Source organism: Macaca fascicularis, chromosome 11 (genome assembly GCF_037993035.2).
Source record: "Macaca fascicularis isolate 582-1 chromosome 11, T2T-MFA8v1.1".
NCBI lineage: Eukaryota > Metazoa > Chordata > Mammalia > Primates > Cercopithecidae > Macaca > Macaca fascicularis.
Genome location: NC_088385.1, coordinates 139,422,953 through 139,444,407, shown reverse-complemented (window position 1 = coordinate 139,444,407; position 21,455 = coordinate 139,422,953). Strand labels below are relative to the sequence as shown.

Genomic DNA, 21,455 nt, shown 5'->3' with positions numbered 1-21,455 from the left:
ACATGCACACACACAGACACACAGAGACACTTGTACACAGATACACAGACACCTGCACACATGGACACACACATAGATACACAGACCCATGCACACAGATATACATACAAAGACACATGCACGCATGAACAGAGATATGAACACACACAGACACACATAAACACATATGCAGATACATACATGCACAGACACATGCACACACATGAGCACACACACAATACACACTGACACGCAGGCACATGCACACACAGATATACACACAGACACATGCACATGCATGTGCGCTGACAAACGGACGTGCACATATGCAGATACATGGGCACGCAGAGGCAAATGCATGCACGCTCATGTGCGCGCACACACACACACACACACACAGAGCCAAGAGCTGTGAAGCCCTTTGTCCTACTCATCTCTGTGTGGAGAGCCAAGGACAGGTGCTTAATAAATGCTCCATCATTTATTCACTCATCCCACACACATTTACTGAGCACCACTCCGTGTCCGGTCTCTGGGAACACAGGGGTGAACCCTGCCTTTGGGTGAAACTCCTGTCTCTTGGGTGCTCACATTCTGCGACTGGAAGCTGGGCCCCTGTGCTGCGTGGCTTGGCTGACATCTCCCGTGGATTCCAGGTTCTCCTCCACAAAACGCCAGTGTGGGGCCAGATCAGAGCCTGGGCTGGGGGTGGGGGCCGCCGGGGTTTGCGGCCTCGCGTCTTACCTGCGAGCCTGGCTCAGGGACGGGGCCTTCTCCCCTGCTGGTGGCTTCGGGGTCCCCTGCTGCATCCCAAGCCCCACCCCCCACACCCGCCCCGGGACTCGGCTTCCCCAGTCCTCAGCCCTGGACGGGGGAGAGGGAGGGAGGCCGGGAGCTGGGCTTGGGGAGGGGTGGGCAGGAGACCACCAGAGCGGCCCTGCCCCGGGTCCTGCCCCGGCCGCCCCCTCCCCCATTCACGCCGGCGACACCGCCCTGGCCGGGCATTCCCGGGGGCCCCGCTGCCCTCGGGTGAAGCTTGGGGTCGATTCGGACCGCGCTGGCCATTGGGAGCCGCGGGCGTCTGGCGGGTCCTGGGGAGGGAGGGTCCGCGCCTGCCCCGCCCCCCGCGCCCGTGCCCTTGGCCCAGGCTCTGCGCGCTGCCCCCGGACCTGCTGTGCTGGGGTCCCCGGGGGGCGCGGTGGGGGCGGGGCGGGCGCGCGGGGCGGTCCCGGGGGGCGGCCTTGCGGGGCGGGGGAGGCGGGGCGGGGCGGTCCCGGGGCCGCGGATGCAGATGAGCTGAGCTGAGGCCGCGTCACTCTGCACCGGCGCGGTGGCTGCGGGGCGGGCAGGACAGGAGCCGGCACCGACACCGAGCGCCGCCCGCCCGCACCTCCCCCGCCGCCCCCGGCGCCCCCGGCCCCCCTCGCCGCTCCCCGGGGCGGGGCCGCGCCCTCTGAGTGGGGGATGCCGGCCGCGCCCCGCGACCCCAGCCCCGGGCAGCCCCCTGCGCTCTGGGGGACCCCGGGCGGCAGTGGCCGGGCGCGCTGAGCTGGTGCTGAAGGGACAGCTCCCGGCCGAGCCCTGCAGCCCCGGGCGGCTCATGGTCCCCGAAGCCGAAGCCGAAGCCCAGGCCCGGGCGGGGATGCTGGGGATGCCCCGCGAGTGAGGCCCCCGCTGCAGCCGCGTTCATGGCGGTGGCCAGGAAGATCCGAACTTTGCTGACGGTGAACATCCTGGTGTTCGTGGGCATCGTCCTGTTCTCCGTGTACTGCCGCCTGCAGGGCCGCTCCCAGGAGCTCGTGCGCATCGTGAGCGGCGACCGCCGGGTGCGCAGCCGACACGCCAAGGTGGGCGCGCTGGGGGACCGCGAGGCCATCCTGCAGCGCCTGGACCACCTGGAGGAGGTGGTCTACAACCAGCTCAACGGTGAGCGGGGGCGCCAGGGGGCAGGGGAAGCCCTGCTGGGTACAGCGGCCACCCCGGGCGCGATGGGTCAGGCCGGACTCGGGTGGGCGCCCCTCTGCGCCCCTGTGGGAGGGAATATGCAGGAGAGAGGAAAGGGAAGGGCCGCGGAGACCCCTCTAGCAGCAGGCAGCAACCTGGGTCCCCCCCTCCCCCCCCCCCGCCCCACAGCACCCACCCCTCCAGGGGAGACTTGAGGAGTCCCCCTGCCCTCACAATGACTCCAAACTTACTCCCCAGGGGAACTTCTGCAGGGGTCTAGGAGCAGGCAGTGCCCCAGGTCCAGGAGTGTGGGGCGGGGGCTGGCTTGGAGCTCCAGGAGTGGGGGGCATCAGGTTTAGGCGGGGGCGTCAGGTTTAGGCTGCGGCGGATCCCTCCACTCTTGAAGGTGGGGCAAGAGGAGGGTGGGGACGCCACCCCTGGGAGGCTGCTGGTGCCGTATCCTTTGCCCCTGAGGTTCGAAGGCACCAAATGCTTCAACCACTGTGCTGGGCAGCCCCTGTCCTGGGGGTGCCCAAGGCCTCGTTAGAAAGTTGTTATGGGAGAAGCATGAGGCTGAGACCTGAGACTCGTGGGAGGATGGAGTTGAGGATCAAGCAGGGCTTGGCAGGACTCATTACCCGGGGAGACGCAGGTTGTGGCACCTGGGAGCCCCAGAGACTATGAAAGCATCCAGCTCCTGGTGGGTCTATTTCATCACGAGTGGACGTAGGTCAGCCCGAGTGGCAGCACCGGTGTCACCACAGGTCAGGGCCAGCGGCCACAGCTGCTGAGAGCAAGCACTTTTCCACTCGCTCTACCCTCCTGGAGCAGGACCGGAGGAGCAGCTGCCCCCAAGGCCGCGCTGCATCGGGGCCCCAGGCAGGAGGAGAAAGTTTGCATGTGCCCACATCACTACCCGACGTGGCTTTCCGTTCCCTGTCGATGATTCAGGTTTCTGCATTGGCAGCCCCAGCAAACCTCCTCCAGAAAGCATCCGGAACAGGCTGGAGTGGGAGGTGACGGGAGCTGGGGTTACGCGGGCAGCGCGGGCTCCGGATGTGCCTGCTGTGTGGGGTTACGCGGGCAAGCACGGGCTCCGGATGTGCCTGCTGTGTGTGGGGGCGAAGACACGGGGGTGGTCTTTCATTTCCTTCGGAGCCGCACCCTCTCTTGAGGGCAAGCTGCAGACAGGCCGTGGGGTGGGAGGAAAAGTGAGTCCCCATGACGAGGGGTCGTCCCAGCTTTGTCTGGCTCAGAGCAGCCCGACTTCCCGAGCACCATCACCCACAGAATCCCTGAGTTTCCACAGAGCTGTGCTTGGTGAGCTCTGTGGCTTCTCTGATCTTTCTGACTCAGCTGGAGCCACGAGGGGAGAAAAGTAGTTCAAGCAGCCGCCTGGCCGCCCGGCAGTGCAATTCGTCTCCCGGAAGGCGGCGTGCCTGGCAATAGCACATGGCTCTATTGAAGTGTGCTTGCCACGGTGTTATGGTCTGTTTTATGGGGAGAGTCGGAGGATTACATAAAAACATTGGCAGCACGCTGAGGTTGTGTAACACCACGAGGGCAGCTCGGCCCTGTGAGTCGTTTTCCCTGCCTCACCCTTCAAGGTGAGAATCGGCCGGGATTCTTGGTGGTGGAAAAAGCCAGGACCCATGATCTGCTTTGCTGACATTAGCGGGAGATCAGGAAGCATTCCAGGAAAGTGTGTCTCCCCCTGCCCCAGCCCGCCGCCCCCAGTACCTTCTCCCGTCCCCCCTCCTCTGGTCCTCTTTCCCCTCCCTTCTTCCTCTTCGCTTCCCTCCCCCTTCCTCCTTTCTTGCTTTTAAAATAGTTTCTCCTTCTTTTCCTTCATCCCAGCTTCCTCCCTTGTCAGCCTGCCTCTGAACTGCCCCCACCATCTGTCTGCTCTGTCTGCCGTCCACCTTTTGATGAGGCCGAGTTCCATCCCCCTCTATGATGAGGCTGTGCCGCGTTCCTCTCTGTGACCAGTGGGCCTGGCACAGTGTCTAACCCAAGAGTCAGTCAATCTTGGCCCCAGGAAATGGTGGGAGACACCAAATTACTCTCACCCCTGGTGGGGCCCTAAGGGGAGGGCAGTGCAGTAGAGGCTTGACGTTTGTCCCCACGAGGCCGTTCGAAACAGCGTTACCCGCTCCGATGCTGGCACAGGCCGTCGGTGTTCAGGGTGTGGAAGGTGGCTCCCTGGAGGAGGCAGCCTGCTTCCATCACAGCCTGTTCCAGAATGTGACATCCCAGGATGCAAGACTGATTCCTGGGAGCTCCCACTCGATACTAATCCGTCTGAGTTTAGAAAGGAGAGGGGGAAATCCAAAACAAGATGGATTGATCACTTTTCCCTGCCTTGATTGCTTCCTGGAATTCCTCCGCTGGCTGGGAGGGGCCTGGTGGAAGGAAGTCCACGTCTTCCTCGGAGTGGAGGAGCAGGAGGGCCGTCGGGCTGGGGAGGGGCCTGGAATCTGAAGTTCTCCCCGCACCCCGCCTCCGCTGGTCCAGTGGCCTTTCTTTGGGATGTCCATTGACCTTGGCAAAGAAGTCCTAAGAAATGTGTGCAGTTTCAAATTCATGAGGCCCCGGAGGGATGCTGGTTAAGGAAGCTCTGTGTGGTCACTCCTCTGTGTACATCAGGGTTTGCTTCTAAATTCAGCGCTCAAGGCAAGGAAAAAATGTTTATACACAAAAACCGTCCTTCTGAATATTTTCAATTGCACATAAATGACAGCATCCATGGTTTTGTGCACGCAGCAGACACAGGAAGTCTCATAAACACTAAATTTCAGAGCCTCTAAACTCAAGGAAAAGAACGGGAGGAACGGTCTCTGTTCAGTTGTCTGGGTATTCAAACCCATCTGCCCTTAAGAAAATTTTCAAGCCCCTTGGGTTGGGAAGGGGAGAGGGAGACAAAGAGCCCCCACTTTCTCTAGGCGTTTGCAGGGCCCGCCCTGTGTCCATGCGAGGCCTGGGCAGCGCTAAGTCACGCTGGGCTGTTTGTTGCTGTGGGCGTGGAGGGGGTGAAGGTCACCACCAGGGAGCAGGGCTGCCCACGTCGCGGCGGCTGGACTCACTCTGCTGGGAGAGGAGAATTGCCCCCGCCTGGCGCGGTTCCGGCCCTCCTGCCCCTCAGGAAGAAAGGCTCTGAACGGAGGATGGAGCCGGGGATGGCGATGGGAAGTTTTCCTTTTGTCGGTTGGTGGTGAGGGAGGTCGTTTCTAAAATTCAGAGCACACACGTGTGAATTCCGTCTAACTGACCTGCCCCAGCCCAGGTCACAGGGCAGGCTCAGGTCTGAGAGGTCTGGGCCTGAGCAGCAGGAAAGCTGGGAGACTGGGACAGGGTGGACCACAGGGCCCAGAGAGGTCCGGCGAGGTGGCATTGGTTTCAGAGGGACCTAGGCTTCTGTAGTTACTAAAAGTTTAAACTGAAAAAACAGAAGGCCCCACTGTGGCCAGGTGGTTGCTGGCCAGAGAAGGTTGGGGTGTGGCCCGCGCTCATTGCACACTTGTCCTGCCCACGCCCCCCTCTCCAGAAACACGGACTCAGGCTCCCTCCAGTCTCAGGAATTCCCACGTGCCTCATGCATCCCCCCATGACTGTGTGACACCTCGCTCGTGTCCACTGAGGGCGAGGCCGTGTCTGTCTGGTCCCGGCTCTGACGCCCAAGGCCTCTGGCGGTACCACAAACACGGCGCTCCATGTATATCTGTCCAGTGAGCAAGCGAGGGGGTTTTTCTCCAAGCAATTCATTGTTTTGTTTAAATGAACTTAAGAGACACTTGTGTGTCTCCAGTGCACCCGTGAGTAGAAGGTGATTGAGTGTCATGGGAACAGCCTGGAGACTCCAGCAGGTGCCACCCCACCGAGGCCTGCCCTGTGCCCAAGGGAAGACACCGCCCCACCGAGGCCCGCCCTGTCCTCAAGGGAAGAAGCTGCCCCACCAAGGCCTGCCCTGTGCCCAAGGAGGCCTGAGCCAGGGCCACATGAGTACGATGCCAGAAGAACTTGGGAGAGCAAGGCCTGAAGAGGGGTGGCGTCTCATGGAGCTGTGCCCGTGCATGGCCCACAGCCATGTCTGCAAGCTGGGCCCACTGGGACGCAGCCCCTGCTTTGGGAAGCCCCAGAGTGTGTGCAGAGCAGCAGCCGAGGGGATGTTCCTGTGGGGCTGGTGGACTTGGGGAAGGGGTGGTCAGGTTGCCAAGGGGCGTATCTCCCCAGGCTGCCTTCGCCACAGTGGGGGCCCAGAACTCTAATTCAGACGCAAAACACTGCCAGGAGTCCCAGCACCATGAGTGACTACCAGTGAAGACCTGGCTGAACCAGAGTGTAGAGGCCGGGGAGGTGAGAAAGGGGAGGTGGGGGGAGAATGCCAGGCCACCCAACGCTTGCCTTGCACCCAGCTGCAGAGGGGCGGCAGGCTAGACGGGAGGGTGTCTCCCCGACAAGAGCAGGGGCGATGGCGTCTGCTTCAGCAGCAGGCAGACCGCACGGCGAAGCGTGAACTTGGGGAGCCAGTCCAAAGACGCCGTGCTGTCCAAGTGACAGGCGGTCGGCCCACACTGCCCTTGTCCCGTCCACAGCCGCTGGTCCGGGGTCTCGGACGCGGCACGGGCACATCAGCTGCACGAGGACAGCGTCTCTGGCGTGCCCGGCACAAAGCACGTGCCCGTCAGTCCCGTGTGATGAGTGAAGGCCAGGCGGGAGCTCGCAGACAGTGCCATCGGAGCTGCGTGGGGTGGTGCAGAAGGCGCGGTCGGAGGCACACAGGGTCGGGTCCCAGCAGTGCCTGGCTGCCGCCCCGCGTGCATCTCAGCGTGTCCTGCGGCCCCCGCTCTGCCGGCTCCGGCACACCCTCCCTCGAGAGCTCTGGAGGGTGTCAGGTGTGGGTTTCTAAAAAGGGCTTTCCAAGCGTCTGCTCTGCGTAAGCATTTCCATTTTGGAAATGCTTTGAGAAATTCTCCTTGCGAGGAAATGCGGTTTCCAGCAGAAAGCTTTTCCTATTCACTCGTGAGTTTTATTTCCCAAATGACTCCTGCTGGTTCCAGGCGGCCTTTCCAGCTTGAGTTCATCGTCTCTACCCTCCCCTGAATTCCCTCCGTGTGTCACAACACCCCACGTTGCTGATCCAAACGGCCGGAGTGGCTGTGGCCGGGAAGACAGTTGCAGTGCCCTGGAGGCTTCAGGCGCGGCCCCAGCAGGTCTCGCTTCAAAATGGCAGCAGCATTGACGTGGTGACCGTTTTTCCGCCTGGATCATTAACCTCCAGGCCCCGGCGGAGTTTCACAGCTTCCCCATGATTGCGGATTTACTACAAAAAGTGAAAAAATAGTTACTAGGCACGGCCAGAGCCCCCGCTCTGACTCCGATGACGAGGCTGGATCGTGGCTACAGGATGGGAATTGCCTCTCCTGTTTCCCGACGTCCGCTGGGCCTCCTGACACTCGGAGGAGTCTGGCATTTCCCGGCTGAGGAGATGAACACATTTTGGTTGTGCGTTCTCTTCCTCGCGTGCGTTCGCACACAGCCGTCCTCCCCACAGCTGCCCCCCGGATTTGTTGGGGATTTTGACCCCCTGTGACCATAGACGGGTCAGAGCCACTCAGCCTGCTCCCTTGACCCGGAGGCTGGGCTCTCTGCAGACCTGCACCTTTGAGTCCTGGGGGAGATGAGTTCCTAAACACTTGTCAGCCACTTCCCTTGGGGCGGAGCAGACCTGCGTGGGGCCTTCTGTCTGCAAACGCAGCAGCCCAAGCTTCTAGGAACGACCCAGGCAGGCGGTGATCCCCGCGTCGGCGTGTGCTGGGCTGAGTGTTTGCATTTACAATTCAGCTCAGCAACCTGCGTATTTCAGAGTCTTGGAACTATTTTCTGAAAGGACAGTTTATCCTTCATTGGCTGGAAACTTGACAAAAATAAGTCTGTAAATTTCCATGTCAGATATCCCATTGAGGACAAGTGGGCAGGACGGGATCTGTGTCTTCAGACCTGTGTGGTCAGTGGCCCGTTCTCTCTTGAACAAGCACAGATGCCTGTGAAGGGACAAGGAGGTGGAGAAGCCGGGAGGTGCTGGAGGAGGGGGCAAGGCTGACGCACGGCTCTCACGCCCTAGGAGATGCCCTGTGGCCTGGGCTTCCCTTACGGGATGGTGAGGAGAATGATGGCCGTCCCGCCACTCAGCGAGGGGACTGGTGTCAGCCTAAGTCTCACAGTCCGCCCTCTGGTTGCCAGTCACAGAAAGGAGAAACTCATATTCCAGTCATTGAAAAGGTGCCAAGGGTTGCATCATCTTGTAGCATGGAAGCGGCTCGGCCCTGGGCTCTGCACCCTGTCTCCTGGGCTCATGATGCCCTCCCAGAGGGCCGCCCAGGACTGCTCCCGCCTCCATCCTCGCAGAGCCTACAAACCCCGCTCCCATGCCTAGGGACGCCCATGGTGCTGCCTGAGTTCCGGAAGTAGGAGGGGGCAAACTGTGAAGGGGTGACAGGAGCTGGGGTCGGGGAGACGCCCCCATTTCCTGTGCAGACACTCACCCCTCCCGGAGCCTTCCGTGGGACGACTGAGCCACGGACGGGGGTCCCGGGTCTTTGCTGTGCTCGAACTGGCATTTGTGGGCCCGGCCCCTTCAACCCGAAGGCCTGTGTCTGTGGGCAGCGGCACCACCTCGTGCGCCGCACGTCTGTTCCTTCCCGGCAAAGCCGTGAACACCTGCTGCGTTCGCGCACTGCGCTGAGGACCTGGGCCTGAGCAGAGACGTCCCCACCTCAGGGGCTGACATCCTAGGGAGGAAGACAGGGAGTGAGCGCGCTGCATCGTCCAGATGGTCTCAGACAGAGCCAAACCTATGAGGAGGCCCGAGTGATGTGGATGAATGGGTACCTGGGTGGGGGGGGATGGTTAAATGGGGCCCGCCCGGAAGCTCACGTCCACCTGGAACCTCGGAAAGTGGCTTATTTAGAAACAGGGTCTTTGCAGAGGTGATTAGTTAAGATGCCCTCAGCCAGGACTGGGGATTCGGTGGGCCCCAAATCCAATGACTGTGGTCCTTATAAGACGAGGAGAGACCGTGGGGGGTTGGAGGGGAGGAGGCCCCGTGGGGGCAGAGGCGGGGACTGGAGTGGTGTGGCCACAGCCGGGGGCCCTGGCAGAGGCAGGATGTGTCTTACCCACGGCCTTCAGAGGGAGTGTGGCCCTGCGCGCCTGACATCCGACTCCCGGCCTCCTGTGTGAGGAGACAGGTCTGTGAGGGGACAGCTGTGTGGGGTCCCGTGTGAGGGGACAGGTGTGTGGGGTGGAGCCTCCCTGTTTGGTGCCACTGCAGTGACCTGGAACACACACAGCTGGGTGGGGAGGGAGCCACTCTCTGAATTGTGAATGAGGAGAAGGAGCTGCCAGGAGAGAATCGGGGGGAAGTGCCGGGTGTCAGTGGCAGGTGCAGAGGCCCCAGTGGGCCCTGGGGTCAGGGCGGTCAGGGCGAAGTGAGTGAGGGAGATAATGAGGTACCAGGGCAGGCCTCGGTCTCCTGGACAGCCCATAGGCCTCGGAAGGAGGCTGGCTGCACTCCTAGGCTCCGGGCCGTGCCAGAAGGTTCTTGACGAGGGATGTGACGCTGTCGGTGCCCGTTTCCCGGGGGCACTGAGGTCCCATCTCTGGTGATGCCTGTCTCCCGGCTGCTTGAAGCACATTTTCAGTTTCACTTGAATCTGCCAGGACCCAGATGAGACGGGCGACTCATCAGCAGACGGGAAACCAAGGTCTCCAGAGTGGCTGGTGTACCATGGCCTTGATTCCGGACCGACGGGGGCCTCAATTCCGGACCGACGGGGGCCTCGATCCCGCACTGATGGGGGACTCGATCCTGCACCGACAGGGCCTCGATCCCGCACCAACAGGGGCCTTGACAGGGGCCTCGATTCTGGACCGACGGGGGCCTCGATCCCGCACCGACAGGGCCTCGATCCCGCACTGACAGGGCCTCGATCCCGCACCGATGGGGGCCTCAGTCAGGGCTGACACAGGCCGGGCAGTTCTTCCTGGTGGGGCTGCCCCATGGTCGGTCATGGACGTTGAGCAGCATTTGGCTCCACCCACTGCCAGGCACCCTCCTCCCCACTGGGACGCCAGGAGGCCCCTGGAGCAAGAGCCCACCCTGGGCACCTGCCTCGCTGACTATGGTGTCGACTGCCTGGGTTCAAACCCAGCTCTTCCCTCCTCAGCTGCACGACTGTGGGCCGGTCACACGCCCCCTGCACCTCAGTTTCCCTGTCTGTCAAAGGGGGGTGCCCAGAGTAACAGCCTTGGGGGGCCCTGTGGGCACTGAAGGAGGCACCCAGCACAGCAGAAGGACCGCCCGCTGGCACCGCCCACCTCCCCTCTGCCTCTGAGATGAGGTGAGCTGCTGCTTCTCCACCCCGAGCGTGCCTGGTGGGGGCGGAGGCCTTGAGCTGGCCCAGGGACATGGAGTTGGAGAGAATCAGATCACGCTGCGGGAGCTTCCCTCCACCCTCCTCCACCCTTTCCCACGGCACCAGGACCTGCCTCTTGGCCTCTGACCTGGACAACCTCTCTCTTCGTAGGAGAGGGGCCTTTCCCGGGCACACGGGCTTTCTAACAGGCACGCCTGGCCAGACTCTCAATGCAACATCCTGTTTCCATTCTGTTTACTGATATTTACTAGTAAAACGATACATGTTTTCTATTTTTGGTGCCAACCCATCACTTATTTAAGAAACGAATTAATTGAACTTAAAAGATGGGTCGATTTAAAAGAAACTGTTAAGTAGTATGAACTCAAGCTTCTGCAGAGACGACAGATTCCCCAGGAATCCGGAAAGATCTGAGGTGGGGGCGTCTGCGCCGCGTGGCCCTCGAGGGCTCTGGGCCGTGTCTGCTGCACCCGTGTGCTCGAGGTTGAATCGGAACCCAGGAAGCGAGCTCCCAGCTCTGCGGGCTGCACTCTCCCCGGGGCGTTCTGTGCCTCTCAGCCTGAGTTTAAACAACAGCAACAAATAAAAACAAAACAAGCGCGTGTGGATGTGCTGCGGGGAGGCTCCTGGGCTTGGCGGCCGGCCCTGGCACGTTGTACCCACGCGGACTTGGGGACGTCGCTGCAGGAGCTGTTTCTGCGGGAGCAGCTTGAGGCTCGCCAGCTCTGTTAGCAGCTGAGATCTTTGATTTTCAGCTACAGAAAACTCAAGTCTAACAGAGTGAACGCTAACGGGACCCAGCGGCCCAGTGGTTCTGGTGGAGGGTGAGGCATGACCCAGTGGCGGGGGCTGCTTGCTGCCCCTTTTCCTTAGGAGCGCCTGCCTCGTATCCCTGCCTGCATGGTGGGGTCCCTGCCCTCCGGACCTCAGGACGCTGAGAGTGGAGAAGACACGGGCTCCACAGGAAATCCGGCTGCCCTTAGAAGGACGCGGGAGGCTGGGCTCCCAGGCCTGAGGAATGCCTTCTGTCTACGTGGGGCTGCGGGAGGAGCACCTGAGGGACCCGAGGTGACCTGTGGACGTGTGTGGTGCCGGGCACAGCTGTGTGCGTGGCGGAGTGGGGTGTTGACCTGCACCAGACGGAAAGGCTTGATGAAAAGCAAACTCGGCTGGTGCGTGGGTCAGGGCTCTCCCGAGGAACCGAGCCAGTGGAGAGAGAGAGACCTGAGAGGAGATGCAGAGTGAGGATTGGCCCCGCGACTATGCAGGCCAAGAGGCCCCACCATCTGCCGTCTGCACGCTGCAGGCCAGGGAAGCCGGGTGGGGTCCTTTGGCCTGAGTGCAGAGACCTGAAAGCCGGGGTCACGCTGGGGAGAATGGCACAACTTCTACCCCAAAGGCCCGAGACCTGGCAGCTCCGTCCGACGTCCACAGGCAGGAGCAGAGGGAGGTCTCAGCTCACACAGGACATGAAGCTGCCGTCCTCTGCCTTTCTGTTCCAGCCGGGCCTCCGAGGAGGGGCTGCTCCCTGTCCGCACCGGGGAGGACAGACCTTTCTTCCTCAGCCCCTGATTCAGACTCGACTCTCGCACAGACGCACCTGGAAGCAATACTTCCAGCCACCTGGGCATCCAAGGCCCTCTCGGCGGACGCAGAATTCGCCATCACAGCACTTCAACCACGGGGAGTGTCCCTCCCGTGCAGGCACGCACGCACGCTGCAGGCTTGGTGGCTCGGTGGCGGCCACGGACACCCAGGTCTGTCTCTGCTCCTCCCTCCCAGGGAGCCGCCGCCGGCGTCCAAAGGACCTGTGCAGCCACCAGGTGTGCATGAGCAGGGCCCTGAGAGGCGGGAGGCCCCGCAGGGATGTTTGGGGACACGCAAGCTTCCTGCCTCTCTGTTAGGACTGTGTCGTCTCTGAGCACCTAGCCAGCCACTGGCAGAGGGCGGGAGGAGTGCCCTGTGGGACTGGCCTGGTCATAACTGGCCCCAGGCGTCGGCACCGCCCACATGCCAGGATGCAGGCCCAGCTGGGAGGTCAGTCAGGGTGCACATCCCAGAATCCACCAGGAGGTTTAGGGTGGCCCCGAACCTGCAAGTCACCAGCTCTGCATGATCCTACAGCTGCAGCTGCGACACTGTGCCGGGATTCAAGCGTGGATGCCACCTGTGAGGCCCTGAGGCCCTGTGCTGATGGGATGGCAGATTCGTGTCCCTGGTGGCCTGAGGCCCCTGCATTGGAGGCTGGACCAAAAGCTGGGGCACGAAGGGCAGGTGCTCTTCGAGCCCCACCTCTGGCCCTGAGGAGAGGCGGCCATGTGGGTTCCCCGAGCACCCACCTTGTCTCTTGTTCTGGGTCAGGCCTGCCCAGAACCCGCCCAGCCCCATGAGCCATCCAGCACTCTTGGTCAGCATCCTGCCACCCACGCTTGCCTGGCCAGAGGGGCTGTGCTGAGGCCCTTGGCTGTCCGCATTTTATTTTTATTTTTTAAACTTTTTTGAGGCAGGGTTTCACCCCCACCACCTAGGGTCAAGCAATTCTCCTGCCTCAGCATCCCAAGTAGCTGGGATTACAGGCACACACCACCACACCCAGCTAATTTTTTATTTTTTGATAGAGACGGGGTTTCACCATGTTGCCCAGGCTGGCCTTGAACTCCTGAACTCAAGTGATCCACCCGCCTCAGCCTCCCAAAGTGCAGGGATTACAGGCGTGAGCCAACGTGCCCATCGGTGTTTTATTTTAAGTAAATAAGCCAAGTGCAATTGCTCTTTGAAACACCATCCTGGACCCTGGTGGAACGCCAGAGAAATAGTGAGATCTAGAGGTGCCAGGTCGACCATGGATCTTCCCGTGGCTCCCAGCAGCCCCCGTGCAGCCCCACCGACACCCCTCCTGCTTCTTTCCCTGCCCTGGTTGGGAGGGACAAGGCTGGGCCCCGGGGCTGGAGGGGCCCGAAGGTGGGGCCAGCTGGGGAGGGCTGAGCGCAGCCTCTACTGGGCGAGGGGGAGCTGGCCACTGCGTTTTTGAGCTTTTAGGAAGATTTTTAAAAACAAAATCTCAACACAGGCTTACCAAAATTATGATGTATTTACATGTTCATGGATAACAAATTAATGCTTTTAACAGGCTCACTGGAGTGTGATCCAATTGTGCTGTTCACAGATGATCCTGGAATTCATAAAACCCGCAGGTCTCCGCAGTGAGGTGGCCCACGATGATCCTGGAATTAATAAAAACCACAGGTGGCTGGGCTCAGTGGCTCAAGCCTGTAATCCCAGCACTTTGGGAGGCTGAGATGGGTGGATCACGAGGTCAGGAGATGGAGACCATTCTGGCTAACCTGGTGAAACTCCGTCTCTACTAAAAAATACCAAAAAAAAAAAAACCCAAAAAAAACTAGCCAGGCGAGGTGGCGGTGCCTGTAGTCCCAGCTACTCGGGAAGCTGAGGCAGGGGAATGGCGTAAACCCGGGAGGCGGAGCTTGCAGTGAGCTGAGATCCGGCCACTGCACTCCAACCTGGGCGACATAGCGAGACTCCGTCTCAAAAAAAATAAAAACCACAGGTCTCCACGGTGAGGTGGCCCTGGAGAGGAGCTGACCCCACGCTAGGGAGCCAGTGTGGACGGAAGAGTGGCAAGTCCAAGTCCTGGGTTTGGGCACCCACTGTGAGGACATGAGTGGAAGGAGCAAGAGAGAGAGTATGGCCTGGGGGTGGTGGGAGCGGCACAAGGGTCCTGTCTCCTAAGTTGGGTAAGCTGACCCTGCCAGCTGCTTCTGTGGGGTGTGGGATGGGGGCTGTGCTCCACGGGGTGTGGGATTCAGGCAGTGCTCCGTGGGGTGTGGGATGAGACCGTGCTCTGTGAGGTGTAGGATGTGGCCATGCTCTGTGGGGTATAGGATGAGGCTGTGCTCTGTGGGGTGTGGGATGAGGCCGTGCTCTGTGGGGTGTAGGATGAGGCCGTGCTCTGTGGGGTGTAGGATGAGGCTGTGCTCTGTGGGGTGTAGGATGTGGCTGTGCTCTGTGGGGTGTAGGATGTGGCCGTGCTCTGTGGGGTGTAGGATGAGGCTGTGCTCTGTGGGGTGTGGGATGGGGGCTGTGTTGTGTGGGGTGTGGGATGGGGGCTGTGTTGTGTGGGGTGTGGGATGGGGGCTGTGTTGTGTGGGGTGTGGGATGGGGGCTGTGTTCTGTGGGGTGTGGGATGAGGCTGTGCTCTGTGGGGTGTAGGATGTGGCTGTGCTCTGTGGGGTGTAGGATGAGGCCGTGCTCCGTGGGGTGTGGGATGAGGCTGTGCTCTGTGGGGTGTAGGATGTGGCCATGCTCTGTGGGGTGTAGGATGTGGCCGTGCTCTGTGGGGTGTGGGATGGGGGCTGTGTTCTGTGGGGTGTGGGATGTGGCCGTGCTCTGTGGGGTATAGGATGTGGCCGTGCTCTGTGGGGTGTGGGATGAGGCCGTGCTCTGTGGGGTGTGGGATGAGGCTGTGCTCTGTGGGGTGTAGGATGAGGCCGTGCTCTGTGGGGTGTAGGGAGCAGGCTGTGCTCTGTGGGGTATAGGATGAGGACGTGCTCTGTGGGGTGTGAGATGGGGGCTGTGCTCTGTGGGGTGTGGGATGTGGCCGTGCTCTGTGGGGTGTAGGATGTGGCTGTGCTCTGTGGGGTGTGGGATGAGGCCGTGCTCTGTGGGGTGTAGGATGAGGCTGTGCTCTGTGGGGTGTGGGATGAGGCCGTGCTCTGTGGGGTGTAGGGTGCAGGCTGTGCTCTGTGGGGTATAGGATGAGGACGTGCTCTGTGGGGTGTGGGATGAGGCCGTGCTCTGTGGGGTGTGGGATGAGGCCGTGTTCTGTGGGGTGTAGAATGTGGCCGTGCTCTGTGGGGTGTGGGATGGGGGCAGAGGGAGTGGGCTGGGGTGGGCGTTCCTGTCGGATGTGAAAGGGTGGCCGAGGGACCACACAGAGCATGGGGGGATTTGCTGAAGTGGCGGAAAGAGAGCAGGGACACGGCCGGGCAGGAAGAGGGACGAGGCCCTGGGAGGTCCCAGCAGCACCTCGATGGCCGTTCCCTGCACACAGGCGGAAGCGCGAGTGCTCCTGGATTCTCCGTTTCCCAGGGAGGAAGGAAGCAAGGTCACCTGAGGTTGAGAACTGCAAATTCCTTTTCTTTCTTTTTCCTTTTTTAGTGAAGCTGTAGCACTAAATAGATTTTTAAAGGAAGTATATGCTCAGTTATAGGGAATCTGTTTCCTCCCAGAATAGGGGCGTAAACATGCGTCGTGAAATGGGGACGTGGGGTCAGGCTGGGGAAGAACCCGCAGGCTGTGTGGTGGAGAATCACGGCCGTGTCTGCCGGGCAGGGAGCCCCCTTTGATCCAGCTCCACGCCTCTGCTGGAGAGCTGACCCTGGACGGGGTGCTGGGGCCTGTAGCGTTGCCTCCCAGCCCGCTGGCCGGCTCCGGCCTCTGCCTGCCTCTTTGAGAGAGGAGGTGAAAGGCTGATGAGGAAACGATGGAACCCAAGACCTGCAGGTGGAGGTGGGGGGCGGGCCGTTTCAGGGGCTGCCTGCCCGCCGTGCCCTCTCCAGGACCCCGCGTCCCCACCGTCCTCCACTCTCCAACATTCTGGAGACTTCTCAGGGCCAGACACCATCCCCTTTCTCAGGCTCCAAGTCCCCATTAACGTCTCGGAATGGGCCCAGCACAGCGGTTTATTGCAGCCCCAACCCCTGAGGCCGTGTCACTCACACCCGTGTGACGTGGTGGGGAGTGTGAGTGCGCGGCTCAGCCCTCTGCTGCGTGTGGGAGGCCGTCTCTGGACCCTGTGTTCCTGCACGGACACCAGGGCTGGGTGTGGATGCACAGCCTGGTAGTGGCAGAGCTGGGACCCAAACCGGCGGCCTCCACAGAGACTGGCCCAGAAGCCGTGACCTTCTCAGGTCAGCGGGCACCGCGCGACCTCGCCCACGGCCCACGGCAGAAAGGGGCTGTTTTTACTTTCAACAGAATAGTTCAGTCACATCAGCTCCGTGCGTAGCCCAGTGTGAAATCCAGCAAGCACTGATTTTACTTCTAAGTCAGAAAAGAACAGACAGGGACTGAATTCTGCAAGGGGCTATTTTCACACTATTTTGAGAAAATTGTGGAAAATGCCTGTTAATATTCTGAGGCTCGAGCACTTTGCAGTGGACACAGGGGAGGCCACCATGATTATCTTAGTTGCTCGGTGCAGAGCCTTGTGGTTAAAACGTGGCTGGAGCGCTGGGCTGCCTGGACTCAGAGCCCGGCCCCACCACCTCCCCCTGTGCCACCTCTGTCAGGCCGCCCAGCATCCCACTCCTCAGCTTCCTCGTCTGTAAAATGGGGTGAGAACAGCATTCACTTCTGTCGTGAGGACGCCGGACGGGAGGAGCTCTGGGAGCAGCGCCTGGCACCAGGTCGCGCTTAATAACGATGGAGCTGCTTCGGCAAAGGCCACTGTGGTTTCTCTTTTCCGCCATCCGAGGTCCACCCGACCTTCCAGCCTGACTCCACCCCACGGAAGCTAGTTCCACTCCGCCCGAGACGCACGAACTCCCGGCTTCCACGGGAAACTGGAGGGGGCACTGGGGAGAGGGTTTGATCCGATTCATGCTTCATTCACCAGATGACTGCCCTACCGTGCAGGGCCCAGCAGGGTGCGCCCCGTGCCCCGAGCAGGTGCCCCCTGGGAGTTCACAGTCATGCGGGGGCGGCAGCCTGCACTGTCTGCTCTCTAAGGCACAGGAGAGGGGTTGCTTTGAAGGGGAAGGTCAGGACAGCTTCATGGACGAGGAATCTGAGCTGCACATTCGGAGCTGGATGGATCTGAGTCCTAATCATCCAACTGGATGGGCAGGCAGATGGTGGATGATGAGTGGGCGGATGGGTAGGTGGGTATAAGAATGGACGGGTGGATGTGTGGATGGAGGAGTTGGGGGGTGAATGGATGGATGGGTGGATGTATGTATGTATGGGTGGGTGGGTGGATGGATTTGTGGGTGAATGGGTGGATGGATGAATGGATGAGGAGGCAGGTGGATGGATGAGTGGGTGGATGGGTAGGTGGGTGAATGGATGGGTGGGTGGATGTGTGGATGGATGGGTGGGTGGATGGATGGGCGGGTGGATGAGTGGAGGATGAATAAATATAGTAGAAGACTCTATAGAGTGAGGACAGCCAAGCATTGAGAAAGGGAAGACAGTATCTGGAGCGCTGGACCAGGAGGGACGGTGCCTGGAGCGCTGGACTAGGAGGGACAGTGTCTGGAGTGCTGGACTAGGAGAGAAGACCAGGAAGGCAGGTTGGGTCCCAGTGCATTCATGTGTTGTTGAGCAGCCCAGACTGACACAAGCGTTGGACTGACAACCTCATCTTTGACCTGGGCCCCGGCAGAAGGGGATCAACCTTGGGGGCAGACGTGGAGCCTCTGCTGCCCCCTGACAACAGGGGTTCAGGGCAGGCTCCCCTTCAGCAAGTGGCTGAGGGAAAGCCAGATGCCCTGGACTCCACTGGGGGCTTCACCAGGGGCAGGGCCAGTTTCCCCTCCCGTCCTCCGTGTGTGGGTTCCTGAGGTCTCCTCCTGTCTGTGACCCTCAAGGCGGGGCTGTGTCCAAAGGACAGGCATTTCCAGGAGATTCCAGAGTCAGGGTTTGAGCAGAGAGCTGACCCAGGCGTGTGCACCATCAAAGGACAGCGTGGGCGCGGGGAGGGGTGGGGGCCCATCCACTCTGCTCCTCTCTGCAGCTTCTCTCAGAGGTGGCCACCAAGGTGATGGTGCACCCAAGTGTCCCTCATCCTTGCTCCAGCCGCCCTTAAACCCAAACCTGGGTCAGGTTGGCATTTATTGCTGCATGGAGCAGCCGTGGGATGTTCCGGAGCCCTGCATGCTTTCCAAAGGGAAGCAGAGGGCCAGGAAATCCTTCCCGCCAGATACTTCCAGTCATTCCCCATCTCCCTTGCTTTGGCCCCATAAATATTCATATTCGTTGAACACAAGTATTATGTATGAAGATTTATCAAACACCATATTAGTCTCAGTGAGAATATATTTTACAGGTATTGCCATGTCCTGCAAAATATTCATGACTTCATGGTTTCAGAAGGGCAGTCAGTCTTTTCACTATTGACAGTATGTTACTAGTTTGGGTCCCCAGGGAATCTCAAAAGACTGGTCTGTAATGAAATTAGCTGTTGTATTTGGAGAGAGTGGATAAAATCGAAGCTGGGAGAGAGAGAGAGACATTATCTACAAAAGCAAACCAGGGTCTCTCCTTTTTATCATCACTTTGTAATCATCAAAATTAATAGCCAGGCACATTAAATCAGTTTACATTTTTATAGTGGAGATAAAGAGAGGGACAAGGGAGCTGGTGGGACGCTTTGCCTGCTGCAGCTTCCACACTCCCCTCTGCCCTCCACACTCCCTGAAGTGGACAGCCAAGATTGCACACACGTGAAGGACACGGGGCCTGGAGTGCTGGGAGGTGATGGTGCTGCTGGTTCCCCCACTGCAAACAGGGTAGAGTCCTGCTTGCTGGACAAAGGTCATGGTGGCGGCTGCTGGTGTCCCGGAATCTGAGGGTGGAGGGAGGGCCCACTGTCCCACGGCAGCTGCTCTGGTCTGGAGTCCACCTCTGTTCTTTCTGCCGGCACTTGCTCACGGTGTTTCTTTTCCTTGTGTGCCTTGTTACGTTTGACTGTAGGCTGGTCGTTGTCTTTGAACATTGATTTGCAGGCATAACCCAAGGCCTAGGCTGGAAGCTCTCCTCTCTGGAGAGGGTTCTGTTTGCTCCTCCAGGCTCCTGGAGGCTGCCCGTGCTGTCCCTGCCCATGCTGTCCCTGCCCGTGCTGTCCCTGCCCGTGCTGTCCCTGCCCGTGCTGCTCCTCCATCAAGTTCAGGTCTTGATGGTTGCTTGGACCACGCCGAGGCTGCACGTCCTGAAGTCGAGTCCCCCAGTGCTTCACCCTCACCGCTGTTTATGGAGGGAGAGTTTTCTATTTGGCACCTCTGGTTTCTTCCCCCTTTCTCCCTCTTTGAAATGTCAAAGTCACAATATTCAGAACACCCCCTTAGGAAAAAAGCAAATTGCAGGCCCACTCATTTCTCTGATTCCCGTTTTCCCTTCACTTTTGGCCTAGCAACTTCTTGCCATCTTGTCAGGTATTTATTGCTTTTTAGAAGTTGATGTTGTTGTTTAAATCCAGCATTCTTAGTGCTTTTCAGCGGGAGGCAGGTGGGTCTGGCTCGAAGAGGCCACAGTTCCGGGAAACTTCAGCTGGGGCCGAGTCCCTGTCTTGGGCTGCCAGCGCCGTGGGCCCAGGGAGAGCGGGTGCCCTGAAGGATGGGTGTGGACAGGCGGAGGCTCCAAAACAGGACAGCCGGGTTTGGGCTGTTTGGGGATCACCTCCCTCGGGCCACAGCCATGCCCAGTTTCTCTCTGCGTGGGAGCACAGCGTGGCCCCCACGTGGCTCCCACCTTCCTAGCAGTGCCCTCCCTCTGCCGCTTCCTCCCCGATTATCTTGTGCCCGGCCACCTCTCAGTTTGTGCTGTTTCCTCTCTCGGAATATTGGCTTCAGTCGCTGTGACAGATGGAAATCCGTGACTCAAAGAGAAGCCGGGAGCTTGAAAGCCCACTTCCTTCCAAGCTGAAAAATCACAGCCGCCCACATATCCCAGGTATCATGTGCTGGGAGAGCAGGCAGCCAAGTGTGAAATGACTCTTCGGGGGCAGGGACCAGAGGAAGCTGGCAGGGATGCCTGCCTTTCTGAGCGCTCTCAGCCCCCAGGAGACGGCCAGCACCATCCTTCTGGGTGGGGCTGTTGGGTGGGAGGCAGCCTGACCTCATGTCGGTGCCCTCTCGCTCCTGGCACTTGGCCCTGGCTCCTCTGGGTGAGGGAACTCGGAGCCTCTGACCGTCCCGGCCTTTGCGTGCCTCAGTTCCTTTACTTCTGCGTGTTACAGACCCCGACTGAAATGCAGAACCGCGGTGTGGCTGGGGAAACCTGGAGGGCTGGTGGGACCCTCACAAGCCCAGCCCTACGTGAATCCCAGCTCCTCCCTTTCTGCTGGAGGCATTCGGCCTCAGGGTCACACACTGGCTGCTCCAGCCCTGAGCATTGAGTCCTGGTTCCAGGCACAAAAAACAGTACAGGGCTGTGGATAAAAGGTGAAAACCTCAGATGCCAGCAGTCTGCTGTTTCAGACGTATTTCTCAGGCATTCCACCCAGCAAATTCCACTTGAATCTTACGGACTAGGTGTTAGTCGGGCACCACCCTCCGCTTTGAGTCACCCGGGGAGGCTGGGGTCTCATCTGTGCCCGCTGCCGTCGAGCGAACTATCGTTCTGCTGCTGAGGGACTGGGGATGGGGGGCGGCCCGGGCGTCTGCTGGGCCCTTTCCCTCTAACTGCCCTCCTCGCGTGGTCTGTTTCTCTGCCCTCTGTGGGACTCCTGGTGCTGCTGTAACACTGACCACAGACTGGGCGGCTGTACACAACGGAGACTTACTCTGTCTCTGTTCTGGAGGCCGGAAGTCCAAAGTCACGGTGCCGGCAGGGCCAGCTCCCCTGGGGGCCTAGGTCTGCTGCAGGCCTGTCCCACTTGGGGGGCTCCGGCGTTGTCTCTGCCTCTGACTGTCTGAGCCCTCGCATTGTCTAATCAGCATGCTTCCTACTGGATTTAGGCCTCCTGCCCCGAGTCCAGGATGACCTCATCTTGAAATCTTTAACTTAATTATACCTGGAAAGACCTTACTCCCACACCCACAGGTTCAGAGTGGAGGTAGCTTTTGGGGCCCTCATTCAACCCACCATCCCGCTCCATTCATCTGAACTGGGGCACGATCCCTCGATCTCCAGGGTGGCTGCGTGAGGCCCACGGGCAGCTAGAGGCGTGGGGCCAGTCAGCCGTGGCTGTCCTGGGGGCCATGATCCACTCCAGCCCATCTCTGACGTGCGTGGCAGATCCGGGCTGTCAGATTGTTGGATCCTCCCGAGGAAGTGGGAGCTCCAGGGTTTCAGGTGAAATCTACAGGGTTTCAATGTTGGCAAAACTCAGGATTCTGAGAGCGTCGCGTGGGACAG

The 21,455-nt window shown here is 60.0% G+C and overlaps 1 protein-coding gene across 8 annotated transcripts in view; it reads left to right on the top strand.

The window, feature by feature from the left end:
- Positions 1-1,290: 1,290 nt before the first annotated feature.
- The window catches only part of GALNT9 (polypeptide N-acetylgalactosaminyltransferase 9), a 122,788-nt gene continuing 102,623 nt past the window's right edge, over positions 1,291-21,455 (top strand). For all 8 annotated transcript variants that reach the window (XR_012419796.1, XR_012419794.1, XR_012419795.1 and 5 more), the window contains exon 1: positions 1,291-1,905. Coding sequence is in view for 3 of the 8 variants with exons in the window: in XM_005572668.4 (XP_005572725.3) it covers positions 1,668-1,905 (238 nt within the window). In the remaining 5 variants the exon portion in view is untranslated. The remainder of the gene's footprint in view (positions 1,906-21,455) is intronic.